Below are 26,167 nucleotides of genomic sequence, written 5' to 3'. Positions count from 1 at the left end.
CACTATGTTTCCATGTGATGGCTAATCCGTAGGGTGAGGTGCACACTCGGGTTATCTATCCGAAAATCAGGCAGAAATCCGCAAGTAAAGCAAGTTTTATTGCTCACAAAGTTTGACAGAATGCTTCATGTTTGCGAAAGATGAAAACGGCACTTGTGGAAGAAAATGTCGCGCAAGAAAATGCTGCGGAAGCTATTCCATTTTAAACATTTTTCACATAACAGTCATTCTTATTCCGATTTGAGTTGTACCGAAAGGGGCCGCTATGACCACTGGCATATAAATCATGATATTTTTTTAACAAAACACCCATGGTAATCCGCAGCTTGCGAATGTCTATTGAAACACTTATCGCACAGTAATACAACGTGCGCACAACTCCAAATACGCTTAATCAGCATCATAGAAACAGTGATTAGCATCACTGCCAGCTAACCCAGCTCTTTCATTTACAAATGATCTACTATAAATCGATGTAGCTCTTTAGTAAATGAAACGGACTATTCAACAATAAACATTTCATAAGTTCAAGGCTGATTAAATAATTTGCAAGATGAAAGGAGGAGAGTTATGAATACATGCTGTAATCCTCACCAAGCGGGTGTCAGCTAACTCATTCATACACTAGAGACTCTTCACTAAGACCAGATCTAAATTTGGGTGAACACCGGATGCCGGCAATAGTTATATTTTAGTTAATGACAGTGAAGATACATTTAAATGCTTCAAGTATTGCTTCTTTTGCATCCCTTTTTATTTCTCACTTTGTATTCCCTCAACATATAGCAATTAAAGCGAGCACTGCTACTAATAATGCATTACGCATGATTATTTTTACTAATTATATAATCACTTTCGCCGGTTAGGAAGTCAAAGAAAAACAGACTCGTGCGTGCGGGATGTTGTGCTTCAACAGTTCCTATTAATTGTGACTGAATAGTTTTAACATTGTTCAAAATATTATGATTGCAGTAACAGCCATCGGAAAATCTTTTGGGCACTATGTAGGCCTACATTTATTTCAATATAGGCTGAAAGAGAAGCTGATCAACGTTCATGACAGGGTTGGCACAAAAAATCCAACTATTTACATGTATCTCATTGATTTAAATCCTGATTTTTTTCAGGGGAAAAAAGTCACAATTGTTTTATTTATCCACAATTTTGTAAAAATCAGTGTTTTTTGACAATCTTCTTTTGATGTGTATGCACCGAACCTGTAAACTCTGTCGTACATTGTCTAGAGATAATTGATTGCATGCGATGCTACAGGTAGACCTTCGAAGTTAGAGCCAATGAGTTTATTTAATAAACCTCAGCAGGATTGATTGTGAGGTGGCAACTGTAAAGTTCTAGTAGTTTTCCCTCAATACTCTGTTTACTAAATTATATTATGACATCAAACTCCTTACTACAATCAATTCAAGTGCAAATATTTTTAACTCTTGGTTACGCTCTGAAAAATGTGAAATAATATGCTAGGTTCTCCAAAAGCCAGCATGATTGGTAATTATATTTCGATTGATTAACAGCATCGACCACACCAAGGAAGGATGTGCTTAAATATTTCATTTTTATGTCTTTGACTCTCATTCCTACATTGTGAGAAACTGCTTGTAAATTTACTGCACTAACTTACATGTAGTCTGCACATTATGATTTTGTCTCTTGAATGCAAGAAATATAAGAAGTTGTCCAATTCAAGCATGTAAGTCACCGATAGGCGGTACTGAAAGGTGGGTTTACTAGCATTCTGATGTGCAATGCAATACACAGACAATTTGCATGAACAAAAATGAGCGAGAAGTCAAATTTATCAAAAAAACAAACATCCAAACGATCGGATTTAAATTTATAAAACAAAATTATGTCTGTTTCAACCCGATGAGGCAATGCAAAAGCAATAAAGAAAATACTATCAATTAATAAAAGATCTGTTCAATAAAAAAGTTAAGAAAATCACTCAACGGGTGTTGTAAGAAAAGTCCTGAAACGATAGCAAAACTCCTCATTTGAATATAAATAAAAATATAAATTTTTATGGCGCATATAAACTGCAAGCTTTTGTATGTCATATTGTGCAGATGATACTTTGAGAAAGCAACTGCCGGTTTAGCATCATACAGATTAGCAAATGAAAATCGTACCATTTACAACAAAAATAGTAGTTATCAGATACTGTATATATCTAATTCTTTTTTCCCTAAAGTCTACTACATTGGTGGTTGATAAGAGAGTTGCCAAAATGGTAACGCTAAATATTGTAACTAATCAAAATATATACAGTATGACTAATCGTTGCAAAATAAAGAACGTAGGCTTCTAGAAGATTTACTTACTATGTTTACGCTATTTTGACGCAGCTCCTTATTTTGGGCTTGTAGCGATCTATTTTTTAACTTCAACGTGTCGATTTCCATGCGCAGAACTCTATTTTCTTGAGAAAGACTTTCAATTCGCTTTACATCGCTTTCTTTAGTTTGTTTGGGATTGACTAGGCCAAAACTACCTCCTCCATCGACAGAACTCGTGTCGGATTCCATTTCTACTTCGCTCGCACTGTCGGCCATGGTTTTGCCGGATATAGTAATGTTTGTGCCATAGATACAGTTGTTGTATTACGAGAGACTGCATGTTCAAGAGAAATGTAGTTGTAATGAACGGTTTTTTAAGATATAAATTTTAAAAAATTAATCGGTGACTTAAAAAGTTTACTATTTTGAATCATTTTTTCAAACTGATGTTCGCTCCGTGTTCTAGCGGAAAGAATTTTTCCAGAAATTCTATTTGTGTCAAAAGCATGGCTCGCCGTGGCTTCCAGAGAACCTAATTTGCATATTCAATTGCCGCCATTAACCAATCATGTGGCAACTTGAATTCCAGAGAATGAAGCTCCACCCCTCACGGTTCTACGCATTCCACCGTCAATCAGCAGCTACGTTCTCCATCTTGGATTTCACAACGGACTATAACCCAAAAAGTGGGTTTGCATAAAAAAGCTGATATGAGTTGACGTCAGTTATTATCGAGTAGCTGTAAATGAGAAATAGTGTATTTTAAAATAATTTCAGGAGAATGTTACCGAATGTGTTAATTGAAGCGCTACCACTAATTTGCGTTTGTTTATTTGTTTTGTGTAATCGGTGAATTTTTGTAGTTTGGTTATTTATTCTTACCACCTTTTGGCTTTGGTATTAGTATGCTGTTTTTAATGATAATGTTAATTTTCGTACGACCATTGCAATTTTCAGGAATTATCTTCTTTTTGTTGTTAATAGCTTTGGCAACATTGGTAGTATTGTGATGATTACACACTAAATGACATTATTTTACCATGCAGCTGTATAAATGATAAAAAATGTTTATTGTTCAACAGTTTTTGGCTTTATGACATTGAAGTTATACTGCATTTAATTTATTTAGGAGCTGCAACTGCCTGGCGTATATATTGAATCACCACTAAATCTGTTAGACAGTATGAGTGATGCATCCAGTACAGCAGGAGAACCAAAGCAGCGGATTACTCGCTCATCCATTGGTAAGTATGGTAATATATCTTTTTGCCCTCCTTCTGTTTTGTTTGTGTGTCATGCAAAATGCTGGTTGGGGAGCAATGATCTTTGCAAGATTCTGATGCAGAAAGTATGTTCTTGTATTACTGTACATCTGAATATGAATCCTTGGTCATATTCTAATATGAATAAGCAGATACCTTCGCATTTGCAGTGATATCTAGATTAGTCATTTTTATCTTTGTATCTATTACTGTTCTTTGTCTAGTTGTAGCACTATTTCAATGTAATGTTCTCAATAATGTTAAATTTTTAAAATTCTGTTGCATTGATATCTGATCAAGCTAAAACACACCTAAAAAGATTAAGTTTTTTTCACATGAATGTTATCAATATTCACTTGTTATTTTGCTAACTAGTAGTTAAAGTTAAGATGATTTCATGGCTGTTACATCTATACATGTATATATTTTTTTCAATGTATGTCGTTGTCTGTGGATCTGTCTGTCATTCTGGCTATAGCTATTAAAATCTTGATATTAAAATTCTACGTTTGATGGAATTGAACTCAGGACAAAGCATTGACGAGTTTCTTATCAGGACGCTCTACCACTGAGTTAGAACGCATATTGATCTAAGACGTTTTCATATACCGCATACCTCATGCGCATGCTAATTATTTTAGCATGACACCCACGCGTTACGATGTCCATCTTAAGAAATATTTTTCGTAAGGTTCGATTATTATATTTGGGGTCAAGGCCAATTCTTCTCATGCGGACAATCATATCGTTTCCATATGGTCGTACTCAAAGTTTTGATGGATAGCTTCTGGTGGAACAGTAACCTTTTTTATATACACACTCTTCTATGTACGGATTGTTATTATTAATTCTACATATTCAAAATAGTTGTTTTGTTTTCTCAGTTCGTATTAATTGTATCATTACCGAATAATATTTTATTGTAGTCGTAGTAAAACCGATTTAATTTAGCTATTACTTGCAAATTATTTCACATTTACATCTAAACCTTTTTATAATCGTTTTATTTTTTTAATTTATTTGACCTGCACGAAACGTTTTCCTCAGGATATGAGGAAATATGAGTTTAAAAGTTGTTTGACAAAGTTTGAAAACCTTGCAGTTGTTTTTATTTTCTCTCCTAATTTATTTCAATTACACAAAACACTTTTCTCGTGATATGTAGTTTGAAAGTTAGAATGGCAAATATTGTTATATGTTAAATACAAATCAATTTTCTACGCAAATACTTTTTAATTACTATTTTAACTAGCACAGCTAGTTTAAATATGTACTTGGGTCAAGACAGATATTGACGAATGAATTTTTACTCTTGGTCTTTAAAGTTTTCTCAGTATTTCTTTAAAACACTTCACCACTTCAATCCATAGAAACAATAAACGTATGAGTCATCATCGAGATGAAGGCACCAGCTTATTGAGTTGATATTCATTAATAAGGGATGCATACGGTTTTGCACTAATATATGTACTCACTAGTAGCCATTATAGGCCATCACATCCTTTTGAATTGACAAGTTGCAACGCCAGCAGTATTGAAGCCATTCATGTACTTTCATGTTGTTTAAATATAATTGTATAACCTCTGGACAGGTGCACTAGAGGTGAATTGGAGCAGGAAGTATATGGAACCATAGATGGGATGTAGACTTATGGCTATAACAAATGAACATTTGGTATAAAACGCTTTTTCTCTCAAATAATGAATGTTCTTTGCGATCTGTAGAGAGATCAAATTCACCGATGGCCACACAAGGCCAAGATTCATCAGGTGCTGCAGCTTCTGAACTAAACTCGGCCGAGACTGCATCTCTGGTAAAAAGGAGCAAAATGGGAATAGTCAGTCCCACTCCTACTCCGCAAGTAACCAGACGAAGTCTACGCTCCTCAAACAAACTTAACACAGATGAGGTGAGTTGCTTCTGAGGGAGGTCTATGAAAAAGACATGAAAGAATCATATTAGTGAGATAACTCTGGAATTGTTGTGTTTCAGAGTTAACTAGTGTACTAAATGTTATAACTTATAATGGCATTTGCTTCGTAATTAGCTACTGACGGTAAATTATCTAGCTATATGCGCTGATGCAAATTTGGCACTCACCATCACCGCTGTTTCATAGGAGTCTGATCAGTATTGCTGGAGATGCAGAAAAGATGGCAGTGTCATCCCTTGCCAACTGTGTCCGCGAGTGTTTCACTTGAAGTGTCTAGACCTTACAGCTAACCCTGTCGATGACTGGATCTGCATGGAGTGTGAGGTTAGCTCACTCGGTGGCGTATAATGAACTGCTGTTGAATATCTGTAAAGAGTAATGCAATTGCTTGAAATGTTGTGGTAAACAGTCATATTGTCATTTATTGTATGATTGAAATTTGTAGAAAGTCATGCGCTCTGAACATGAAGATACAAAACCTCGAGCTCTTGTTAACCTTAGTATGGACCAACTCATAACTTGCCTACAGTTCGCCCTTGAGCGCATGAAGATTCCTAATGTAAGTATAAAAGTTGGAAGCTGAACAGTTTTGTGGTCTCATTCAACTCACAAACGTCTCAGTTACAAAACTAATGGTTATTTATTTGTATCCTTCTTGCTCTCCTGCAAAATACATTGCTCGTGAAAGATTGGTGTTAAGGAACAACAGGGGGTAGATTGGACGAGTCCAAAGGCATATTTGCATTAGTATGCATTCCGAAAGGTCAAATAATGTTTTTTCGCACAGATAGTTTAGGAATAATTTTTTAAAGGAAAATGTGTAGCTAAATTTCTTGAGATGTAAATGAGTCCAAAGAGTATTGTTTTGTTCTTTTTTAGCCATGATGCATTTTCATTAAAAGTTGACTTGCAACAAACTTCACATTACAGTTATTTTGTATCAAAAGATTCACCATGTCTTACTCTGCTGTGTTGTAGGTGCAAAATATGTGGAAATGTGATTAGATTATGCCGTAGAATGGAATCAGTTTATTTCTCTGATGCTGTCATTACATTTGGTTATTGTTTTGTCACATGTGATGTTCTCATGTAAATTGAAAGGCCAATAAAAAGCTCAATATAAACTTATCGTAGCACTAGTTTATGTCAAACACTTCGGGTTTTACCGAAGACCCCATATCAAATATAGATGCTCGCCACTTTACAGTTTTGTTTCGACTTGGTCTAATCGTCTAGTCGTAATCTGATCATGTGACCCAATACTTTACAAATAGTTTTTGCAGCACTTTTTGATTATCACAGGTAACCAACAGGCTCGTCATGATTATCAGACAATGATATGTGCTCCTTCGAGCTAAGGTTAAAAAATTAAACGAATTTTTACGGTAAGTTACAAGACATCAGTGCTGAAAGTGACAGCATTACAATGACGATAAAATAGATGCGTAAAAACAATGGTTTTATTGAATGCGTGAAGTATATTTGTGAAAATATTTCGACGAATGAGGTTGTGTGAAAGAGTAAACAGAAGCCATCTTGTACAACTACGTCCCATTTGAGCCGTTTTGGAAATAAATTCTAATCTATGGCGGTTTTGTGATGGTGGCGATTAACTGTTTGTTTTTGAGCTTTTAGGAGCTTGTAATCACATTTCCACATATTTTGCACCTACAACACAGAGTAAGACATAGTGAATCTTTTGATATCAAATAACTGTAATGTGAATATTGTTGCAAGTCAACCTTCAAAGCATTTCAATGTATCAGCTATATTTTATTTATAATTATAAATTAATTAACTATTTGTATTTATTCTTCACCTATACATCGTTTTTTAATTTTATCTTGTCTAATGGACATGTAAGGAATTATTATACAATGCTGTCAGTCAGAAGTTATCATTGACATTTTCCTGTTCTCTAGAGTGAAGTTTTCCAAGTACCTGTAGACCCTGCCATGGAACCTGAGTATCACAACATCATAGCTCACCCAATGGACATGTCGCAGCTTGAGAAGAATACGAAAAAGAAGATGTATGGCAGCACTCAGGCATTTCTTTCTGATGCTATGTGGATTCTTCACAACAGTGTACTATACAACGGGGGTAGGTACTATACAACGGGGTTAGGTACTATACAACGGAGGTAGGTACTATACAATGGGGGTAGGTACTATACAACGGGGTTAGGTACTATACAACGGGGGTAGGTACTATACAACGGGTATAGGTACTATACAATGGGGGTAGGTACTATACAACGGGGGTAGGTACTATACAACCGGGGTAGGTACTATACAACCGGGGTAGGTACTATACAACAGGGGTAGGTACTATACAACGGGTATAGATACTATACAATGGGGGTAGGTACTACACAACGGGGGTAGGTACTATACAACAGGGGTAGGTACTATACAACGGCTATAGGTACTATACAATGGGGTAGGTACTATACAACGGTGGTAGGTACTATACAACGGGGGTAGGTACTATACAACGGGGGTAAGTACTATACAACGAGGGTAGGTACTATACAATGGGTGTAGGTTCTATACAACAGGTGTAGGTACTATACAACGGGTGTAGGTACTATACAACGGGTGTAGGTACCATACAACGGGGGTAGGTACCATACAACTGGGAATATGTACCATACAACGGAGATAGGTACGATTCAACGGGGGTTAGGTACGATTCAACGGGGGTTAGGTGCGATTCAACGGGGGTTAGCTACGATTCAACGGGGGTTAGCTACGATTCAACGGGGGTTAAGTACGATTCAACGGGGGGTGGGTACGATTCAACGGTGGTAGGTACGATTCAACGGGTGGTAGGTACGATTCAACAGGGGGTAGGTACGATTCAACGGGTGGTAGGTACGATTCAACGGGGGGTAGGTACGATTCAACGAGTGGTAGGTACGATTCAACAAGTGGTAGGTACGATTCAACAGGGGGTAGGTACGATTCAACGGGGGGTAGGTACGATTCAACGGAGGGTAGGTACGATTCAACGGGTGGTAGGTATGATTCAACGGGGGGGGGTAGGTACGATTCAACGGGGGTAGATACGATTCAACGGGTGGTAGGTACGATTCAACGAGGGGTAGGTACGATTCAACGGGGGTAGGTACGATTCAACGGGGGGTAGGTACGATTCAACGGGGGGTAGGTACGATTCAACGGGGGTAGGTACGATTCAACGGGGGGTAGGTACGATTCAGCGGGTGGTAGGTACGATTCAACGGGGGGTAGGCACGATTCAACGGGGGGTAGGTATGCAAAAGTTGTTTTCATGTTCATGCGCTTCTAGGCGCCTAAAATCTTAAAAGACCAATTATGATAAACTTTTGATGTTATCTCAATTTCTTAAAAATTGAGATAACATCATGGAGAGTCTTTATTCCTTAAAGAAGTTTTCATCATGCAATGATATGTTGGACTGTGGTGTAGGCATACTATGTTGGATATTTTTCTTTGCAGTTCACAACAAGTACACGATGACAGCCAAGTCTGTTCTGAAAATGTGTCGAAATCAGATGACAGAGATAGAAACCTGCCCAGATTGTTTTCTTGCTTCTTGCACACAAGAAGCAAACTGGTTCTGCAAGCCTTGCGTATGTTTTATGTAGGCTCTTATGTAAATTATTACAGGCAAAAGCTGTTTAACATTAGATTCCTGTAGGAAACTGGAAGGGCCTGTCTTAAAGCAGTGATTCCTATTAGTATTGCTCTATCACTTGCTGCGCTCTATCACTTGCTGCTCAATTTATGTTTTCTATTTACTAATTGGTCCCATTTATCTCTATATTCATCTGCGGTAGCCGCAACGTAAGAATCATTCCTACTTTAGCTATTCGTCTACTTTCAGCTCCACTTGTTTCATCATTGTAGAGATTTAGTCACCCACTCGTATGGGCAAAATTAAAAGGTTATCCATTTTGGCCAGCCAAAGCACTTCGAGAAAATGATGGTCAAGTGGACTGCAGATTTTTTGGAGCCCATGACAAGTAAGTTTTCTTTGATAGTGCTATTTAGGTTAGCACATATACAAAACTGGTATTGCGCTTCCACTTTGCATCAGACATTTTTGTGAACTCACATTTGCATATATACTCAGTATCCAAGTTACGACCTAGATTGGGTTCGACCAACCAGCTATCATAAGCCAACCTGGTGTAACTTGGATCAGATACAGTCGAAGTGTATACTCAAGGAGATATGATGCAGAGTGTTGATCCTACTCGTATTGTCCGTTGGAGTCCTCATTGTAGAGCATTCTCAGTTTATGAAAAGTGTCCAATAATACTCTGATTGTTATACTAAATAATAAATTTATAATCATAGTAAATCAATAGGATAAAGTGATAAAATGTATACTACACAGGATTCTTATTAGAAACTGAAAATACAAATTAACACAACGAAACAATATATAGAAATTGAATAATATACATGTAAAAAAACATTAAAATCTATTTTTGGGTTGTACATTATCTACACTTTCAGGCAGTAGGTTCAAAATCAGGCAGTAGGTTTGGCGAGTCTCGCTTTATCACCCTTTATCATATTAAGCTTTGCCTCTAACGGCAGTGTTTTCCTTGCTTTCATGGTTTGGTTGCCAATTGAATTGGACTTCCTTTTGAGGCCATTGTAAAGGTATGTGAATTATAATATAAAAGGTAGCAGTATTTCTGTGATGAGACTGAGTCTGCGAAATATCAAAATGCTGCAAAAGAAATTATTTATCACTTTTAGACACTGTAAATGATGTTTTTCGATTAAAATTTATCATAAAGTTTCAAAAAGTGCAACGTAGTAGGAAACTTGAAGTCAACAAAGGATGATAAAGTGTACCATTTATTTTGTTGTAAGATAACAGACGTTTTTATTGCTCCCAGCAAAAGTAGGTGCTTTTAAAAAAACAACTTACTAGGCAACAGACTAGGCTTACGATCAAATACAACAAATCCTATGGATGGACAATCACATTGCTTGCAGCAAAGTCCAAAGGAAGAGACAGTTTTTCAATCATCTGGTGAAAACATGTTCATTTATAATCTGCTTTGAGACTATCTGTCAATGATAGGTTAACATGCAAGATAAGCTGCAAGATTGCATCAAAAATTTCTTATATCATTACTTTATATTTTTAGATAACAACATGGTAGGCTTTCAGCATTTTCACCTATTAATAATCCAAACTAAAAGGAGCATTTTATGATGAATACTTTTGGTTATATTTAAATGAAGCACAAGTGTGGCAATATTCCAGTGCACAGTTAACCAAATCTAGAAATCGTTCAGGTTGTATAACATTGGCGGTAACATTCATGTGACCCATATAGATAGGCTTAGTTTCAGAGCTTAGTTCCCTACTGTTGTACAGTTTGTCAACTTATGATGAACATAGTACACATTAGGAACTATGGCTTTGCTTTAAAAAAAGCTTAAGAAATTAATTTTGAAACTTAAATTTAAAACTAATTTCATTAGATGTATTTTCCTCTGAAACCTTTCGTCAAATTCTGTAGTAGTTTTTTAAACAGTGCCAGCTATTGACAAGTTTATTTTTATTCTTTCTGATTAATAAGACTAACTTTATTTACTTTAAACTTACATATTTAGATAATCACACTAGATTGATGCTTTCATGACAAGTTTATAGTTGCCAAAGCGGACCTTCAAGTCTGTCCTACCAACAGCATCCATTTTATTACCACTACAAGTTTGGTTATGTGGAATATTATTTCAAGTTTGTGTTTGAAACAATAGCAACACTGCAATCAGAAAAGTTTTTGTAGTATTGTTGAGTTGTATTTTTGTAAACTAATTAAGAAATGTAATGTTTTTGCTTGAAGTCATAATATTAACCATGCCGACTTGTTATTCTTGTGTTGAAACACATCGCTGTCTATCATACAATTATGATGTTTCACATTCGTTTTAGAGCCTGGCTTCCATCCAATTCAGTTTTCATGTTGTCAAGTGAGCCTCCTGCACCCGTGAAAAACAAAAAGGGCTCAGGTTTCGAAGAAGCTATGGTTGAGCTGGAGAAGTATATCACCAAGTTTAAGTAAGTGTTACACTGCAAGTCTTGGGTGCGACCATTTCACAAATCTAAAATTTGATAAAGTTGAATTCTCAAGTTATTTTATACTTTTCATTTAGAAATTGTCTCCTCTAGCATGTATCGTATAAAATCTTCAAGTAGCTTAGTTTTTACATTTTGTTGTCAGGGCTAGGTATGGAACTTTTTCCTACGCACCTCCAAAGGAGCCTTACCGAGCTGATTATGGTCAGACTCCTGTTACTGATAGCAAAAAGAGGAAGTTGGTGCCAGTATCAGCAAATGAAGAACCTCAAGCCAAGAAACAGACAGAATCTGTAATGCAGGCAGAGACTGTTGTTAAACTAGGTGGGGGTTTGACCAGAGAGTCACTCAGTCACCTGTGTGTCAAGAACAATCATAACAGTTAGTGTAGCATATGCGCCAATGATCAGTTAGACTAATGTTAACTCTGTTGCCTATTATTTATGCTGCAGTATTACAAGGAATATAGATAAAGACACAATTTGATGATATTTATGTAAAGGATGGGTGTTTGTCCGCTGTTTTTTAATAAAAAACTTTTTGTTTTATTTTAGAGCCAGTTGTCAAAGAGGAAAAGCCTGTGGTTAAATCAGAACCTGCAAAGCCTGGTATGTTTTATAAATGCCTATAAATTTTTACAATTTCTAAACGCAATTATATTCAAATATGTATACGCAACACTTCCATTCCCATTTTATTATTTTTCTAAATTGCATTTGTTATCTTTCTTTACAGGTGTATTCACCATCAGTGATGATTTGCTGGCTGGTTCCACAGATTTTACTCTGGTGAATTATGAAGAGATAGCGCCAATCGTCACAAGCAGTGTTGTTAGCAAAATAGAGCAGGCTCTTAAAATGGCGCAAGCCGACGAGTATGTCATTTTCAAAACTTTTTGTCACCTTTTTATGCACTCTTTACTTTAAGCTTTTTAAAATTGTATGACTTTTTCATTTTTTTGTCAGTGCCTCGACGGTCAATGGCGATATCAAAAAGGAAAACTCACAGGAAGGTTCTAATGCTGTCGGTGTCTCTGATACAATTCCTACGAAGAGTGACTCTAATCGATTCGTTGCACAGACGGACAATCCAGTCACAAGCTTAGAGGTCAAAAGCCTGTCACAACCTATAAAATCGGTAGCGGCTGCCACTGTTCAATCTACAGAAACACCAGAAGAGACGCCAGAGCCTAAAGGTGGCCAGCAAACGGTTACGGAAGATATGAAAGTTAGTGAACAGCCCACACCTAGTCAACATGTGCAATCCGCTGAGTCAGCAATTGCTGCGGAATTAAAGGAGGACATAGTGGAGCCTGCGTCTGATGCTATGGATGTGGGCAGTACTCCTTCAATCACTGCTACTGATCCTGAGTACACTCAGAAACTGGAGCGCACAATAGCATCATGCAAGACCAGCCTTGGTGTGGACACTGTGGAGGCAAGTTCTCAGTATAAATCAAGTTGTCAATACTGTGCTCTCATGTTTCTCTGTGGTAAGAAATGTGTTTCCTAAACGCAATTGATGTTCAGGATTTTTGTTTTACCTGACAAAGTATGATCACAGGAGGAAATATCAGAAGAGAGTGATTCAGACGATGAAATCGAATCCGATGAAGAAGTGATCCACAACGGCAGACGGAAAATTCGATACTCGCAATATGTGAAACGTAAACAGAGGTAAATATGTACATGGTATAGGTTAAATAAACATACATAAAAAGTCATGTACTCGCACCAAAGGTGTATAGTCTCACAATAAGGTTATTGATGATATCAAAAGGGGCAAGCAACTCTTGATGGACCTGTGCTACATTTGTAGCTTGCGTTGTTGCTAGCTATAGCTATTGTTATACGGTAAACCTTTTTCACTTTAAAAGATATTAATCTATAAAAGTCAAAAAGGTAAAATATGCCAATATAGAATACAAGTAAATCATTTGCAATTTTATTATTCATAGTTGACAGCAAACTATGTTACCATAAGGTCTTTGACATTTTTGAGTTTCCTGTCTGTCTAACTACAAGTATTCTTATTCTGGAGCCCAAGAATATACGGTATAATATATGATTGGCTTTATCCAAACCTGTAAGAAAGTTGTTAGGAGAATTATTAAAACCAATGTGAAGCATTAGTTATTGCATTTACGGATGTCTACAGTATATCCAAATAGGGTACATTAGTGTACAGTCAAACTTTTGCGTACAAAGTTAATTCATTCCAATATTTACTTCTATGTCAAGTCGTTATAAGTTGAGAGCAAAGATTTTAGCAGGCTTATGTTGTATTTATTTGTGTAAGTTATTTTAGAGCCTATCAAAGCTCTAAACATTTTAGGTTATTACATATAGCGTTAAAACAGGTGCATTGTAAAACTAAGTAATAGCGTAAATTTTATCTGATTACAATTGTATTAATAAAGTAATAACACTAAGAGTAAAGTAGGCTTTTATTGTCACTTTACTTTAGAAACATTTTAATCGTTACTTTTATTGTATTTGTAATTTCTACTAGCTTCTTACTTTTACTTGCAAAACTGTAACACTTGGAACAATTGCGCTCGTCGTATGTTGGAATTATTCTGTGTGTCAGCACAAATTTCTGTTCAATTTTAAATCGCTTGTCAAAAATTTGTACGCAGAAGAGATCATAAGTTGGTGTTTGATTGTGTCTATGCTTTGTAATAATTAGAGTAACTATTTTTTTGTGACAATTGAAGTACGTACAGCAGACGCTTCTACAATGTAAATAATTCGTTACGAAAACATTTATGTTATTGGGATTTTATACTATAGGAACAGTGAAATACATGTATGTATGTAAATACATGTACATTGCCTAATCCGTTCTAAGATATTCCTAAACTTATCCTTTTGGCCCTTCATAAAGAAAAAAACGAACTTACTTTTTTAATTTAATGGCTGTACAATGACTAGTAAATTTGGTTTGCATCGACGATTTTTCTCCTTTTTCTTACCACTTTTACCCAGTTTATGATCCATGATTACAATAATTTTACGATAAATTAATTGGAGCTCATACCTTCAATGTCAATTTATATTGATTTTCTTTTTTGCTAGAAAACAATGTCTATTCTGCAAAGAAAAAATTATAAAAAAAACTTTTATATACATGTGTAAAGTAAAACAAAAATATATTTTTATTATAATAAAAGCGTTGTTCGTTCATCTATTCGTCGCTAAGGTGCGAGGTTAGGGCAAAAGATAGCTTTTGACGAAACTCCCACGCGTAACATTTGGCTCGGTATACCGACAATCTAACACCTGCGCCAATCGATCACCTTTAACTATTACTGAATAATTGCTCAGCTACTTATTCTTTGTGTTTTATCGACTTACCTGACAATCTCTCTAGACTGCCGGGTATATATAATTGCGAGAACCTTATATGTCATTTTCTCTTCCAAGTACGGCAAGGGAAAAAGCAGTATTTTTAAGGCCAGCTAAGATATTCTCGCTATTCAAATTAAATTTGAGCATCCAGTTGACACGTTACGTTATATAAAATTTTTTGCCTATTACAAAGCAAAAACTTGACATAATTTTTTTGGTCATGTTGGATTTACGTTATAGAAGGTTTAAATTATAAGAGCGTCTACTGTACATGTATATACAGGTATATATTGAAGTAATTAATACAAGTACTTATATTTGGTAATAATTAGTCTTATTATTTGTATTTTTAATAATTAAAGTAAGTATACATATTTTTTTCAATTAATATACGCGTTTATATTTTGCAATAATTTTGTAGAAAAGATGTGCGTGAAATCCTGACAGAAAAAGAATTAGAGGTTACTCGTCAGGTATGGTTGGCTTAATTATTTTTTCCAATATTGGTGCGTCTATCTCGAAGTATCCTTTGGATCCAGCCGTGACAGGTTGCAGGTGCCATTTTGTTTTAAAGCTTTACACTTTGTGTTCATCGTGTTTATATTTACTGGGTTTCCATGCTTCAAATGGATTCGCACCCTACCGTGTCAACAATTCAGAGTTGCACTTTATCAATTTTTTCAAGACTAGCCTCAAAACAAAAATTTTTAAACTAGACTCATTTTGTGTCACGGTCACTATTTAATCAATGTTTCGTACACTTGTTGCACCAACTCAGCCAGGATACCTGATCAGAATTTTTTTTATTAATAATAATATCCCTCTATATTACAAAACGGCAATAGAATTTACTACTTGCTATACAGTTATTACTTCAAAGGTCGTATGAACGACAATCGCTTTCATTAAAAAAAACTTTTCTATGCTAGAAGACTTAAGCCTAGCAAGATGTCGGAACCAGTGTAGTGGGAATCTGTACAATCGGTAGGTTCAGTTATTTAATGAATAAAGTAATAAAATAAAACAAAGGTAATTATCTCATCATCATCGTATGAGCAACCTATTGTTAACAATAGTAGTTATAATATACCCGCGTGGTAGTGTGATGAGATGCGCTGAATTTTTTCACCTCCATTGGGGAGAGCTTAACTGGTATTGTATGCTGGATTGAATTGTAATTGGATTGTATGCTGTGATCTTGGTCAATGTTAGCTTCCGTTCGTTTCTTGGTTTAGACCGAAGAATTACTGCGGAGTGATTGGTTACAATCACATCAATGACAGTTGTCATAACTGCCTGTAACGGGTGGTATCTATTGGTATAAATAGAGGTATAGGTAAAATAGGTATAAATTGGTATCAATAGGTATAAATAGGGTTATCTGTTAGTCACATGCTTTAGCTTGTCATCACAGCGGTTACTTGTGGAAAAAACAGTCAATAAATTGTGTAAAGTTTGTCTTGCTGTAGATGTTAGACGTGATGCGAGAAGGAATTCAACCAGTCATTCGAGATATTGTGCGACAGAAATTATTAGGATCTCCACTCAAACTTTCCGAAGGCTCTCAATCACAATCAGAAACTAAAAGTCTTTCTCATAGCTCACGGTTGTCAACCACAAACCAGAAAACGGCCGAAGTTGGAATCTCTTCCAAAGCAACACCTGAAGACTCAGTATCGCCTTCTGTTAATATATCTAGTGATGCAATACCAAAGGGTGAACCACTTGTTGAGCATACAAACAATGAGAATTCACAGGACACAAGTATCGATCCGTCTGTTGGTAGAGAACTAGAAGAAAAGCTGATATGGAAGCACAAATGTGAGATAGAGGCTATCAAGCACAATGCAGGTTAGCAAAAATTGTTCATTTTTTCTAGGACAAGCCTTTACACAACCAACAGGTCAAATGCTTTAGACATATTTTCGTGTCGATCGACCAGTTATTTTGTATGAGACTGTTTTAGTCTAGATGACATCAGTGGCATTTCATCTGTTGGTGTACAGCTTCTCTAGTCTTCAGTAGTGGTCTACCTTTGTCTCCGTAGAGCTGACAGCAATGGAGATGAGAAAATCTATTGAACTAGAGAAAGAGCGTGCTTTGTGGCGGTTAAGGAAGCAGTTGGAGCATAAATTTAAAAAGATCATAGAAGAAACAAAGAAAAAGCAATGGGTTTGTTTATATTCGTGAAGTTGTCTCCTCTGCTCTTAAGTACTAGTAAATATTTTATTTGCTATGCTTGATTTATTATTCATCAGTTACCCTGCTTGTGGCAGCCATGTTCTGTCTATTTATATGTTTCTACTGATCTTTATCAAATTGAGTGTCAGTTCTATGTATTTAGTCTTCATTTATTCTTGACAGAATTATTGTATAATTTTTAGTGTGCTATGTGCGGTAAAGAGGCTATTTTCTATTGCTGCTGGAACACCAGCTACTGTGACTATCCTTGTCAACAAAAGCATTGGCCAAATCATCTGAAGACCTGTGCGCAGATCTCAAAGGATGATGGGGTTGAAAAGAAGGTCGTCCAACAGCACCCTCGTACTCAGTCTCCCGGCAACACTAGCACTGAGGTAGATTATTGATTTACTTGCGAATGCTGACTTCATGCTACCTATTGTTAACTTCAAATTGAATTTATTATATATGGTAGGTATGACTATCCTCGATAGATTCATTTGCTCTGATCTCTACAATACAATTCTACATGTGACATTCAAGGTTTTTTGGTGCAGAAATTGTGTTTCTGTGCTTTAAGATGGTTTCAAGCAGCTGCATTTTTACAAATCTTGAGAGCCTATTTCAAGAGAAATTGTCTAAAATTGGCAGTGGCATACTGGCTACTATCAAGTTTCAGCAATATTAATTATAGATTTCGTCAAATGTTCTCACGAATTGCGTAATCCATTTATCATTATTGTTGTTTGTGGAAGTGAAGGAGTAAGTTGGACGCTTAGAGGTTCTCTACGTTGTGAGGGACTTGAGAAGTCAGTTGGTGTTATTTATTCTTGGTAGAGGACTCCGCAGTCAGGCCACTCTGCTTCAGCACCACCTCCATACATGTCTACATCCTCCTCTACGCAAGGGGAGGTTTCTGCAAGCCCCCAGTACCAAATCATGCAAGGCCAGCAGGTCCAATACATGCCAGCACCAGGTTCTGTGCCTCCCAATGTCTACCAAGCGCAGGTAATACTACATCCGGCACCGATAGACTCGGATTAAGTACTATCTTTTCGCTGCATGTTTGCAAGGTAAACAGCAAGCTGATGGTATTCTTGGTTTCGATATTAAAACACAGTTGGTGGCAGCGGTAGTACGCACACTTGCCCTTTTGCTAAAACGGAAGACTGCCAAATAGTATTCTCTCTGGAACAGCCACTTCCAATTTCTCTTCTAGGATACAAAAATATAGTAGCGTAGCAGCAATGACATAAGTTCGTCTATTTGTTTGTACGTTTTTTATTACAGAAAAAAGGAATTCTTGGCTTAATTTCATGCATAGATTACTTTAAAGCAAGAACTCTGATAGTTTAGCTTTAAAATGTTTGCTAAGAAGCATGCTCTTCCTTACACTCAATGCTGGTCGATCGGACTATGAGCGACATAGTGTGAGTAGTTGTTTAAAAAGCTCATAGTTATAAAATGCACAAAATGTTTCTCAGTAGCAATTATTTTCTAACCAAAAGTTGTATTTTTACTACCAAATAATTAGTCATGCAGATCTTGGGGCGGACATGTATTAAAGGAAAAGATAGTGGAGTGATCAGTGCTGGTACTTCAGTAGCTTCTAGCCAGCTGCTAGTGTTAGTTTTAGTCCTTATCTTCTCTATTATTCACTTTGTTACAGTCATTAAAGGAAAATTGTAGATTATTTCTGTATATATTCCAGTTTATCATTAGAGAAAAGTAGTCACACGTGTATATATATCCATCCATACATGTATAGTCTCTATAGCTTGCATATCTTAATGTTTAAAGTGCCTTTCCTTATAACCTATGCCATGTGCTGTGTATACTGTAGCTATCTATCCTGTAGCTATGTATGACTTACATATATGACTCAATGCATATGTGGTTACCACAGGATTGTCTGCTCCCTTTTCCGAAATAAACCAGTGATTGTCAGATGATATAGGTAACACAACGATGACAATATAACATTGGCAAATAGCACGTTTACATTAACACATTTTATGTAAGGCTATGGTATATACTCCAGTATTATATAGGTATAGTATATACAGGTCTCTAGGTAGTTATTAGTAGGTATCTAGTGGTAGGTATTTAGGGGTAGGCAGCTAGTAGTAGGTAGCTAGTAGTAGGTAGCTAGTAGTAGGTAGCTAGTCGTAGGTAGCTAGTCGTAGGTAGCTAGACGTAGGTAGCTAGTCGTAGGTATCTAGTAGTAGGTAGCTTGTAGTAGCTAGTGGTAGGTAGCTAGCGGTAGGTAGCTAGTCGTAGGTATTTAGCGGTTGGTAGCTAGTAGTAGGTAGCTAGTAGTAGGTAGCTAGTCGTAGGTAGCTAGTCGTAGGTAGCTAGTCGTAGGTAGCTAGTAGTAGGTAGCTAGTCGTGGGTAGCTAGTCGTGGGTAGCTAGTCGTAGGTAGCTAGTCGTAGGTAGCTATTCGTAGGTAGCTATTCATAGGTAGCTAGTATTGTTAAAACACTAGTTTCATAAAGAAAGAACACTCAACACGCTATATGTAGAGTGAAATATGACGTAAAATAAAGAATACTTGATATGTTAGTCAATCGCTGCAAATTTGTTTCAAACAGAAATAGATCTGATCTAATCAGGTGATAACATGAGATTGTCACATTATGTGTTCACTTGTAATACTTTTAGAAACTGAGCCAATCGTATTCTTTATTTTACGAAATATCCTTTATGAATTGTTAACATAATAGTAGCAAAATTATCTTTCGCCTAATTGTTTTCCAATAACCCTGCATACTGTTATATATATACACATATCTATATATGTAGGGTATATGTATGTATGACTATATGTATATACTCATATACATATAGTCATACATACATATACCCTGCATACTATTTAACCTGCATACTATTATATACTAGTTCTCTAATAACCCTGCATTTTTCACATTCAGGTGTTTTTTGAGGTTGGCACTTGAAGGTTAGCCTAAAAGGTGTGTAATTATTATATTTTTGCTTTTCCGGTTAAAGGTAGTGCAGCCATATGGGTTTTCACATTTGCATTAGCTTATTTACAGTTTGATACATATACAGTTTGATTAGCGGAGTGGTAGTATGCTTTACTTTGTAACTTGTAGCTTTAGAGTTCACTACATGTGACACCTTTCAATTTGTTGAGATCATCATCCCTTTTCAGAATTAATATCTAGTGGTTAATATTCTGCAGCTTTACGAGGGTTATTCTCAAAATTGCCATTAGGCGATGGTACATCGAATATTGGATTATGATAACTACTCAGTTTTCCACTTAAAATTTTTTGGCGACTCACCAACTGTAGGGGGAAAAATGACATCGCATGAGAAGTTGTTAAATATTGTATTCTTTTAATATTAACCTTTTTTTAAAAAGTCCAAGCTATATAATAGGTCTTACAATTGACTTTTGTTTGTGTTTTAACCTTACACCAACTAACATGGGCATGAGAATTTGTTGTTAGTTGACTCCGCGTCAATAGATGACAGTAGTGCAGGAAATACAGTTAGCTGGAATGTCTTTACTTTTTTATTTATTTTGGTTCGTGTCTAATAAACTTTAGTTGTTTTAGTTAAGATATGCACACTTTGGAAACTTCTGTACTGCTTGCTATAAGGTCAACTGCTTAAGCTTTTACTCCATCTTCGGAGGTTAATAAGACATTCAACAACCGACCGTCAACAAGAATGTTGACTATAAATTTTAAATGCCAATAAAAACTCAAGCGTAAAATTGTCTGTCACATGATATCCTGCTGGTTTTGCCGTATTTTAAACAGCTGACTTGACCGCTATGAGTACTGACTGCATTATTACTGCTAGTTGTTGGTATTTGTTATTTATAAAAGCTTTATAAGAGTTGTCACACCAATGTACAAAACTCTAGTGTAAGTAGACGAGCACTAACAACATCATGCTATCGGCCACAAATGAACTGTTCATTGCGATCACATATCATGCAAGATAATTGTTGCTAAAGCCTTATTGCTTTAGTTACCCTTGTACAAGGCTTAGAAAGGTTCTAAGGTTCATTGAAGATGTATTTTCACAATGGTGAAGCGCTATGCTTTCTCCTGCCTGCAGGTGTAAGGGTGGTAGAAAACAGAAGTATTTCAAGCATAAGTAATTCACAAGTAATTCAACATTTTCCGTGAATATATTTTAATAATACGTTCACCAAATATGAAATATTCATAATACCTTGTTTTAGCATATAGATTATGTTTTGGAACTGATCTGATCGAAACACAGGTTGAGAATTTAGGTATCAAAATAATTTATCTTTGATATGTTGCATTCCACAATTTTACCTGCACAGCCTATGCTGTCAATAAGCTAGAAGTAAATATGGGCTCATTTTTCACTTCAAACATGACACAAGATTCATGTACTTTTGTTTATTTTTTACCAAAAAAATGACTAATTATGTAAATTATAGCTTTACTGCCTTTTTGTTGAAGGCGTTACAATTATCATTATTTGATGTGTTCTGTGATTTTACCACATAATTTTGTTCCATTGGACTTTTTGTTTAAAACAAAAAGTTCAATGGAACAAAAAGTCCAATGAAACAAAAATTATGTAATAAAATCACAAAGAACATCAAATAATGATAATAATTTGTCTTGTCTTCTCTTGTCTTTTTAAAGGTCGTGTTGGACTATGTTCTAGTGAAACAGTCTATTAACACCACGGTGTTAAAACCATGGTGTTAACACAATGTTGTTAAGCAAAATTGTTTATCTAGAAATCGTCAAAGTTCAGGTTATTTGAAGCATTGTTGGGTCATGACTTAAAATTCAGCGACGACCTCACCAGTTATACCAGTTCTTTTTATACATTGTCTCACCAGATGATGTATACAAAGAACTGCATGTTGTTGTTCACAAAATGCTAGTATGAGTTTCTCAATGCTTCCACTAATTACAATCTCTTTCTAGAGTAAGGATCTTTTGCTAGTAATATGTGTAGAACATTTTGGGGGTACATTCTCACAGGCGCCGATAATGTTCAGACAGGACTACCTTCACTTGCATCTCTTTTAAGTGCTTCTCAACGTATCATGCTTTCAATATGTTTTTAGACGTGAAGTGTATAATATTTGTGCGGTATGTGAGCGAACTTTGTTGGTCAAGGTCAAATCTTTTGCTAAACAATCATTGCAGCCACTTTTATTTCAACCGCTTCAGATGAACCAAGCCGGTTAGACATTGATTGTATTAGTATTGCAGATAGTTACTGTAACTCTCACATCGCCAGCATATCATGTTAGTCCTTTTATTAGTAAAATATTTGTACTATTTGTTGCCATGTCTGTTACTTTATGGAAGCATTAAACTTCACTTTTGTTAGGTTTAGTTAGATGAAAGTAGTTAGAAAATATTAGCTACCTTCATAGTAGTATATGGGAATGGTAGATCATTAATGGCTTTTCCTGTAAGTATATGGCCTTCGTTTCTCACATGATTTTACAATACGGTAGACGCTCCTATTATGAAGACCTCCAACGTGAATGTCAATTAACGTAAATAATTTATGTAAATTTGATCGATGCATGTGTTTGAGTTTAGATCTACCAAGTTGAATGTTATCAGTTGGAGTACTGTTTAAAGCGATGTTTTATCCTAACATTTAACCCCGGCTTCGGACAGACGTTTGGGCAAGCAGATACCATTCTTATCATAGTTAAGATATATTTTTGTATTTCAATTTTGACATCCAATTTTTTCTCTGCAGCATAAAGTTTGTCTAGAAAAAAGTGAAAATTTTTTATTTAAATGGAAGTTGTGTTCTCCCCTTAACTTTATGTAAAATTACCAAATCATAACCCTAAATCAAGTTAAAGTGATATAAAAGGAGATAAGTTGTTGATACAAATCAATAATACCAGAGTTGCTGTACAGTCATGAAATTAAACAGTTATGTTTAGCTTTTTTCTTCTTTGAATGGCCAAAGGGGTGAGTTTGGGAACATCTCGGAACGTATTAGGCAGTTTACATGTATTTTACTGTTTGTTTAACGTAAAATCCCTATAACATATACGTTTTCAGAATAGATTATTTACGTTGTAGGAGTATCTACTGTATGTAGAATATTTTATAGATGCGATAATAAGGTATGTACTTGGTTGTCTATCAAATCTTTCTTTATATAGTGTTGTGAAATTGAAGACTGTCCTCTATGTAGGTTTTTATTTAGAGATATGAGACACGAGATATGATATTAACTAAGCTTATTCAGTGTAGCTTTGAATAATCAGTAATTAGTACCTTGACTAGACTTCTATATATATATATATATATATATATATATATTGTATATATTATACATATATATATATATTGTTTCAAGTTTTTGGTAACTGCACACTTGCTATGATCAAATATTTAGTCATACAGGTCTTAGAGCTTTTGTGTTTTAAAGGAATAGATAGTGGAGTCATCAGGGCTTTTACTACAGCAGCTTCTAGCCAGCCACTAGGTCGAGTTCTATTCCTATTTTTTTATACACCGTGTGACAGTTTTTAAAGGAAGGTTTTACATTCCTTTCATATATATATTCCAGATTATCGTTTGGGAAAAGTTTTGCATAATTCTTTCAGGGCAATCATGACTATCATGTTTTTCCCGCGTGCTCATTGCCTACCATCTCGCATGTGTATAATTTAATATAAGGCATGTGCAAACATCATGGTCAATACTCATCATACAATGGAACAATATCTGTAGATAGTCCTAGTTTCATCTGTATCTCATTGATATAACTAATTAGAGCTATCTATCTCTTGTGTTAGTCCACTTAGAGTAATCCTCACATTGACTCTCAGTTTACAATAGTAAATTGTTAGACTGTATTGCTGTAGAGCAAATACTTCCGCTAGACCCTAGGTTTAGCCAGATTTATTTCGCATATGTAGAACTGATTACATACTTATACAGTGGTGTTCAGAAATGATAGACCGCTTTAAATTTGCCAAGATATCCATTGTTTCGTGGATTTAGTTTGAAGTTAAACTTAACAAAGGTATATATCTTTAGCAATCTTAAAATATCTAGAATTTAAATATTTTATATTAAGTTACTTAAATACTTAAATATCACAACATACCTATTGTAAGTTTTGCCAGTGTGTAATAATTTTACATCAATGTAATCAAACATTATAACAGACACGATGCAACTTAGTGAAATTTACCAAAAATATGTCCTGAGCAATATAGCTACTTTTTAACAATATCAGTGGCTCTGAAAAAAGGCTGTAGGGGTATGAAACTGATTTAATCGTCCTTACAGACTGCTGAGATTTCCGATCACTTAATGCACATGTGTCAAACTCGCAGCTCGCAGGCCATATTTCCCCGCGGGCCACATCCGGCCCACCTTGCAATCAGATCTGGCCTGCAAGATCATTTTACATTATTGTTATTCGTTGCCCATTGATATAAAGCGCTGATGACATAATACTGTACAGAACTACAGATCCCATAATGCAATGCTTCAGCTGCCTTGCTGCATACTTCGGGGTCAATTTAACCTGAAGTTTGTTTCAGAATGACATTCTTGTCTGTTTTTATCCATATTGATGTTCCAAAAACATTTAGTTTTAGGTGTTCAGTAAATGTTTATCTTGTTCAGCCCATGACCTAGATTGTGTTTTGAATTTTGGCCCCTTGTACAATTGAGTTTGACATCCCTGACTCGATGCAACCCAATCAGCATGCAATCATATTTCTGCAGAACAATGGTGAGAGAATTCCCTTTTTAATGATATTTAGTCTGCTATAGTTTGTGGCAGACTAAGTGAAAATATTGGTAATTAGCTGCAAACTTTGCGTGAAAGTTGAGGCAGTCCATTATTTTTAACATTACTGTAAATGTCAGTGTAAAATAATATTTTGGAAATGAGTTATATAGCTAGTAGTAAGTGTTATTTACTAAATTGGGTTTTAATGTCACTTGCTTGTGTATTCATAATATACAAGCGTAGCAACTACAGATAGCCTGTGCTAGTAACAGGTACTTGATACAGTTGTTTGTTGATGCGTTAGTCAACAGAAATCTGGTGACTAAGAGATTATCAGCATGTTGGTTACTGTAAACATTTGATGTCTGCCTGTCTGGTCTAGCTTTGATTCACTTGCTATTTTAATATTTTCATGCACTAATATTATTAGAGTGATAGCTCACACCTATCAATGCGCATAATGGTTCAAGCCAATCGTTCTGACTAGCCTGTCAGAGTAAACTTGATTCACTATTTTTTCGGTAGACTCATCTTGGTTTTTGGTATTTTATGTATGAATTCAGATTGGTCATAAACTCTTTCCTTACAGCTGCCTGTGCAAGCCATGCCAATTCAGTCTGGACCGCGAATTCCTGTATCGGCTTCGGCAGCTCCAATGCTCTACCCGGTGATGACCCCTCCATCGGCCCCTCAAGGGCCCCCTCAGCCCCAGAGTTATATGCTTAGTCAGAGGCAACCCTACAGACTAGCCCCAAAGTACAATTAACTTTTTCAACCCAGTTGGGGCTCACTCAGTTTATGAACAAATCACTCATTTTCTATCTCATTTTGTGTCACATCTGACAAGACATTTTCAAGCATCCAAGTAGCAATCAAAAAGAATTGTTTAAACATGGAGGATACTATTCCATGCTTACAAGATCTGCTGACCAGTACTTGTACATATTAATTTGTACACATGTATATGCTTGTACATTTCTCTAATCATTTTATGATTATTCTTTTTTATTCTACACTCTAAGTATTGACTGTGTATGATAATGTACAGTAGGTAAAATGATGTATTATTTGTTTGTTTTGCATGTTGATGTAAATAATAATCTCTCGAATGATAAATGTGGCAAATTTTTATTTCAAGATTTTTGTGCTTTTTTTACCTAATCATGGTCTTGGGCAGCTGGCCTGTTTGTTGTCTGTTTGATACTTGGACTGTTGTGGGGTACCAAATAATGCATGTACTAGATATTTCCATTGCACGCATTGTGTGGATGATATATCCTCATTACTAATATCCCA

At 35.7% G+C, this 26,167-nt stretch overlaps 2 protein-coding genes across 4 annotated transcripts in view; one reads left to right on the top strand and one right to left on the bottom strand.

The window, feature by feature from the left end:
• Positions 1–2,742, bottom strand: part of LOC137391821 (coiled-coil domain-containing protein 6-like) — an 18,102-nt gene extending 15,360 nt beyond the window's left edge. For both annotated transcript variants that reach the window (XM_068078360.1, XM_068078359.1), the window contains exon 1: positions 2,340–2,742. In XM_068078360.1, the coding sequence (XP_067934461.1) occupies positions 2,340–2,570 (231 nt within the window). In that variant the 5' untranslated portion in view covers positions 2,571–2,742. The remainder of the gene's footprint in view (positions 1–2,339) is intronic.
• On the top strand, positions 2,738–26,167 carry LOC137391820 (MYND-type zinc finger-containing chromatin reader ZMYND8-like). Of its 2 annotated transcripts, none has more exons than XM_068078358.1 (20): positions 2,738–2,980; positions 3,424–3,538; positions 5,282–5,466; positions 5,677–5,814; positions 5,936–6,049; positions 7,413–7,593; positions 8,973–9,106; positions 9,384–9,499; positions 11,440–11,565; positions 11,729–11,876; positions 12,140–12,191; positions 12,319–12,457; positions 12,549–13,042; positions 13,163–13,259; positions 15,355–15,406; positions 16,403–16,784; positions 16,981–17,105; positions 17,318–17,509; positions 17,964–18,122; positions 25,461–26,167. In XM_068078358.1, the coding sequence occupies exons 2-20, from the start codon at positions 3,478–3,480 to the stop codon at positions 25,635–25,637; spliced, it is 3,072 nt and encodes a 1,023-aa protein (XP_067934459.1). In that variant the 5' UTR covers positions 2,738–2,980; positions 3,424–3,477; the 3' UTR covers positions 25,638–26,167. The 2 variants fall into 2 exon arrangements, with proteins under 2 accessions (XP_067934459.1, XP_067934457.1); XM_068078356.1 differs by having other exon boundaries at positions 11,729–11,907; positions 12,138–12,191; positions 12,549–13,020; positions 13,147–13,259; positions 17,952–18,122.

The sequence above is a fragment of the Watersipora subatra genome, chromosome 3 (assembly GCF_963576615.1).
Source record: "Watersipora subatra chromosome 3, tzWatSuba1.1, whole genome shotgun sequence".
Taxonomy (NCBI): Eukaryota; Metazoa; Bryozoa; class Gymnolaemata; order Cheilostomatida; family Watersiporidae; genus Watersipora; species Watersipora subatra.
This window is presented reverse-complemented; position numbering and strand designations above follow the sequence as displayed.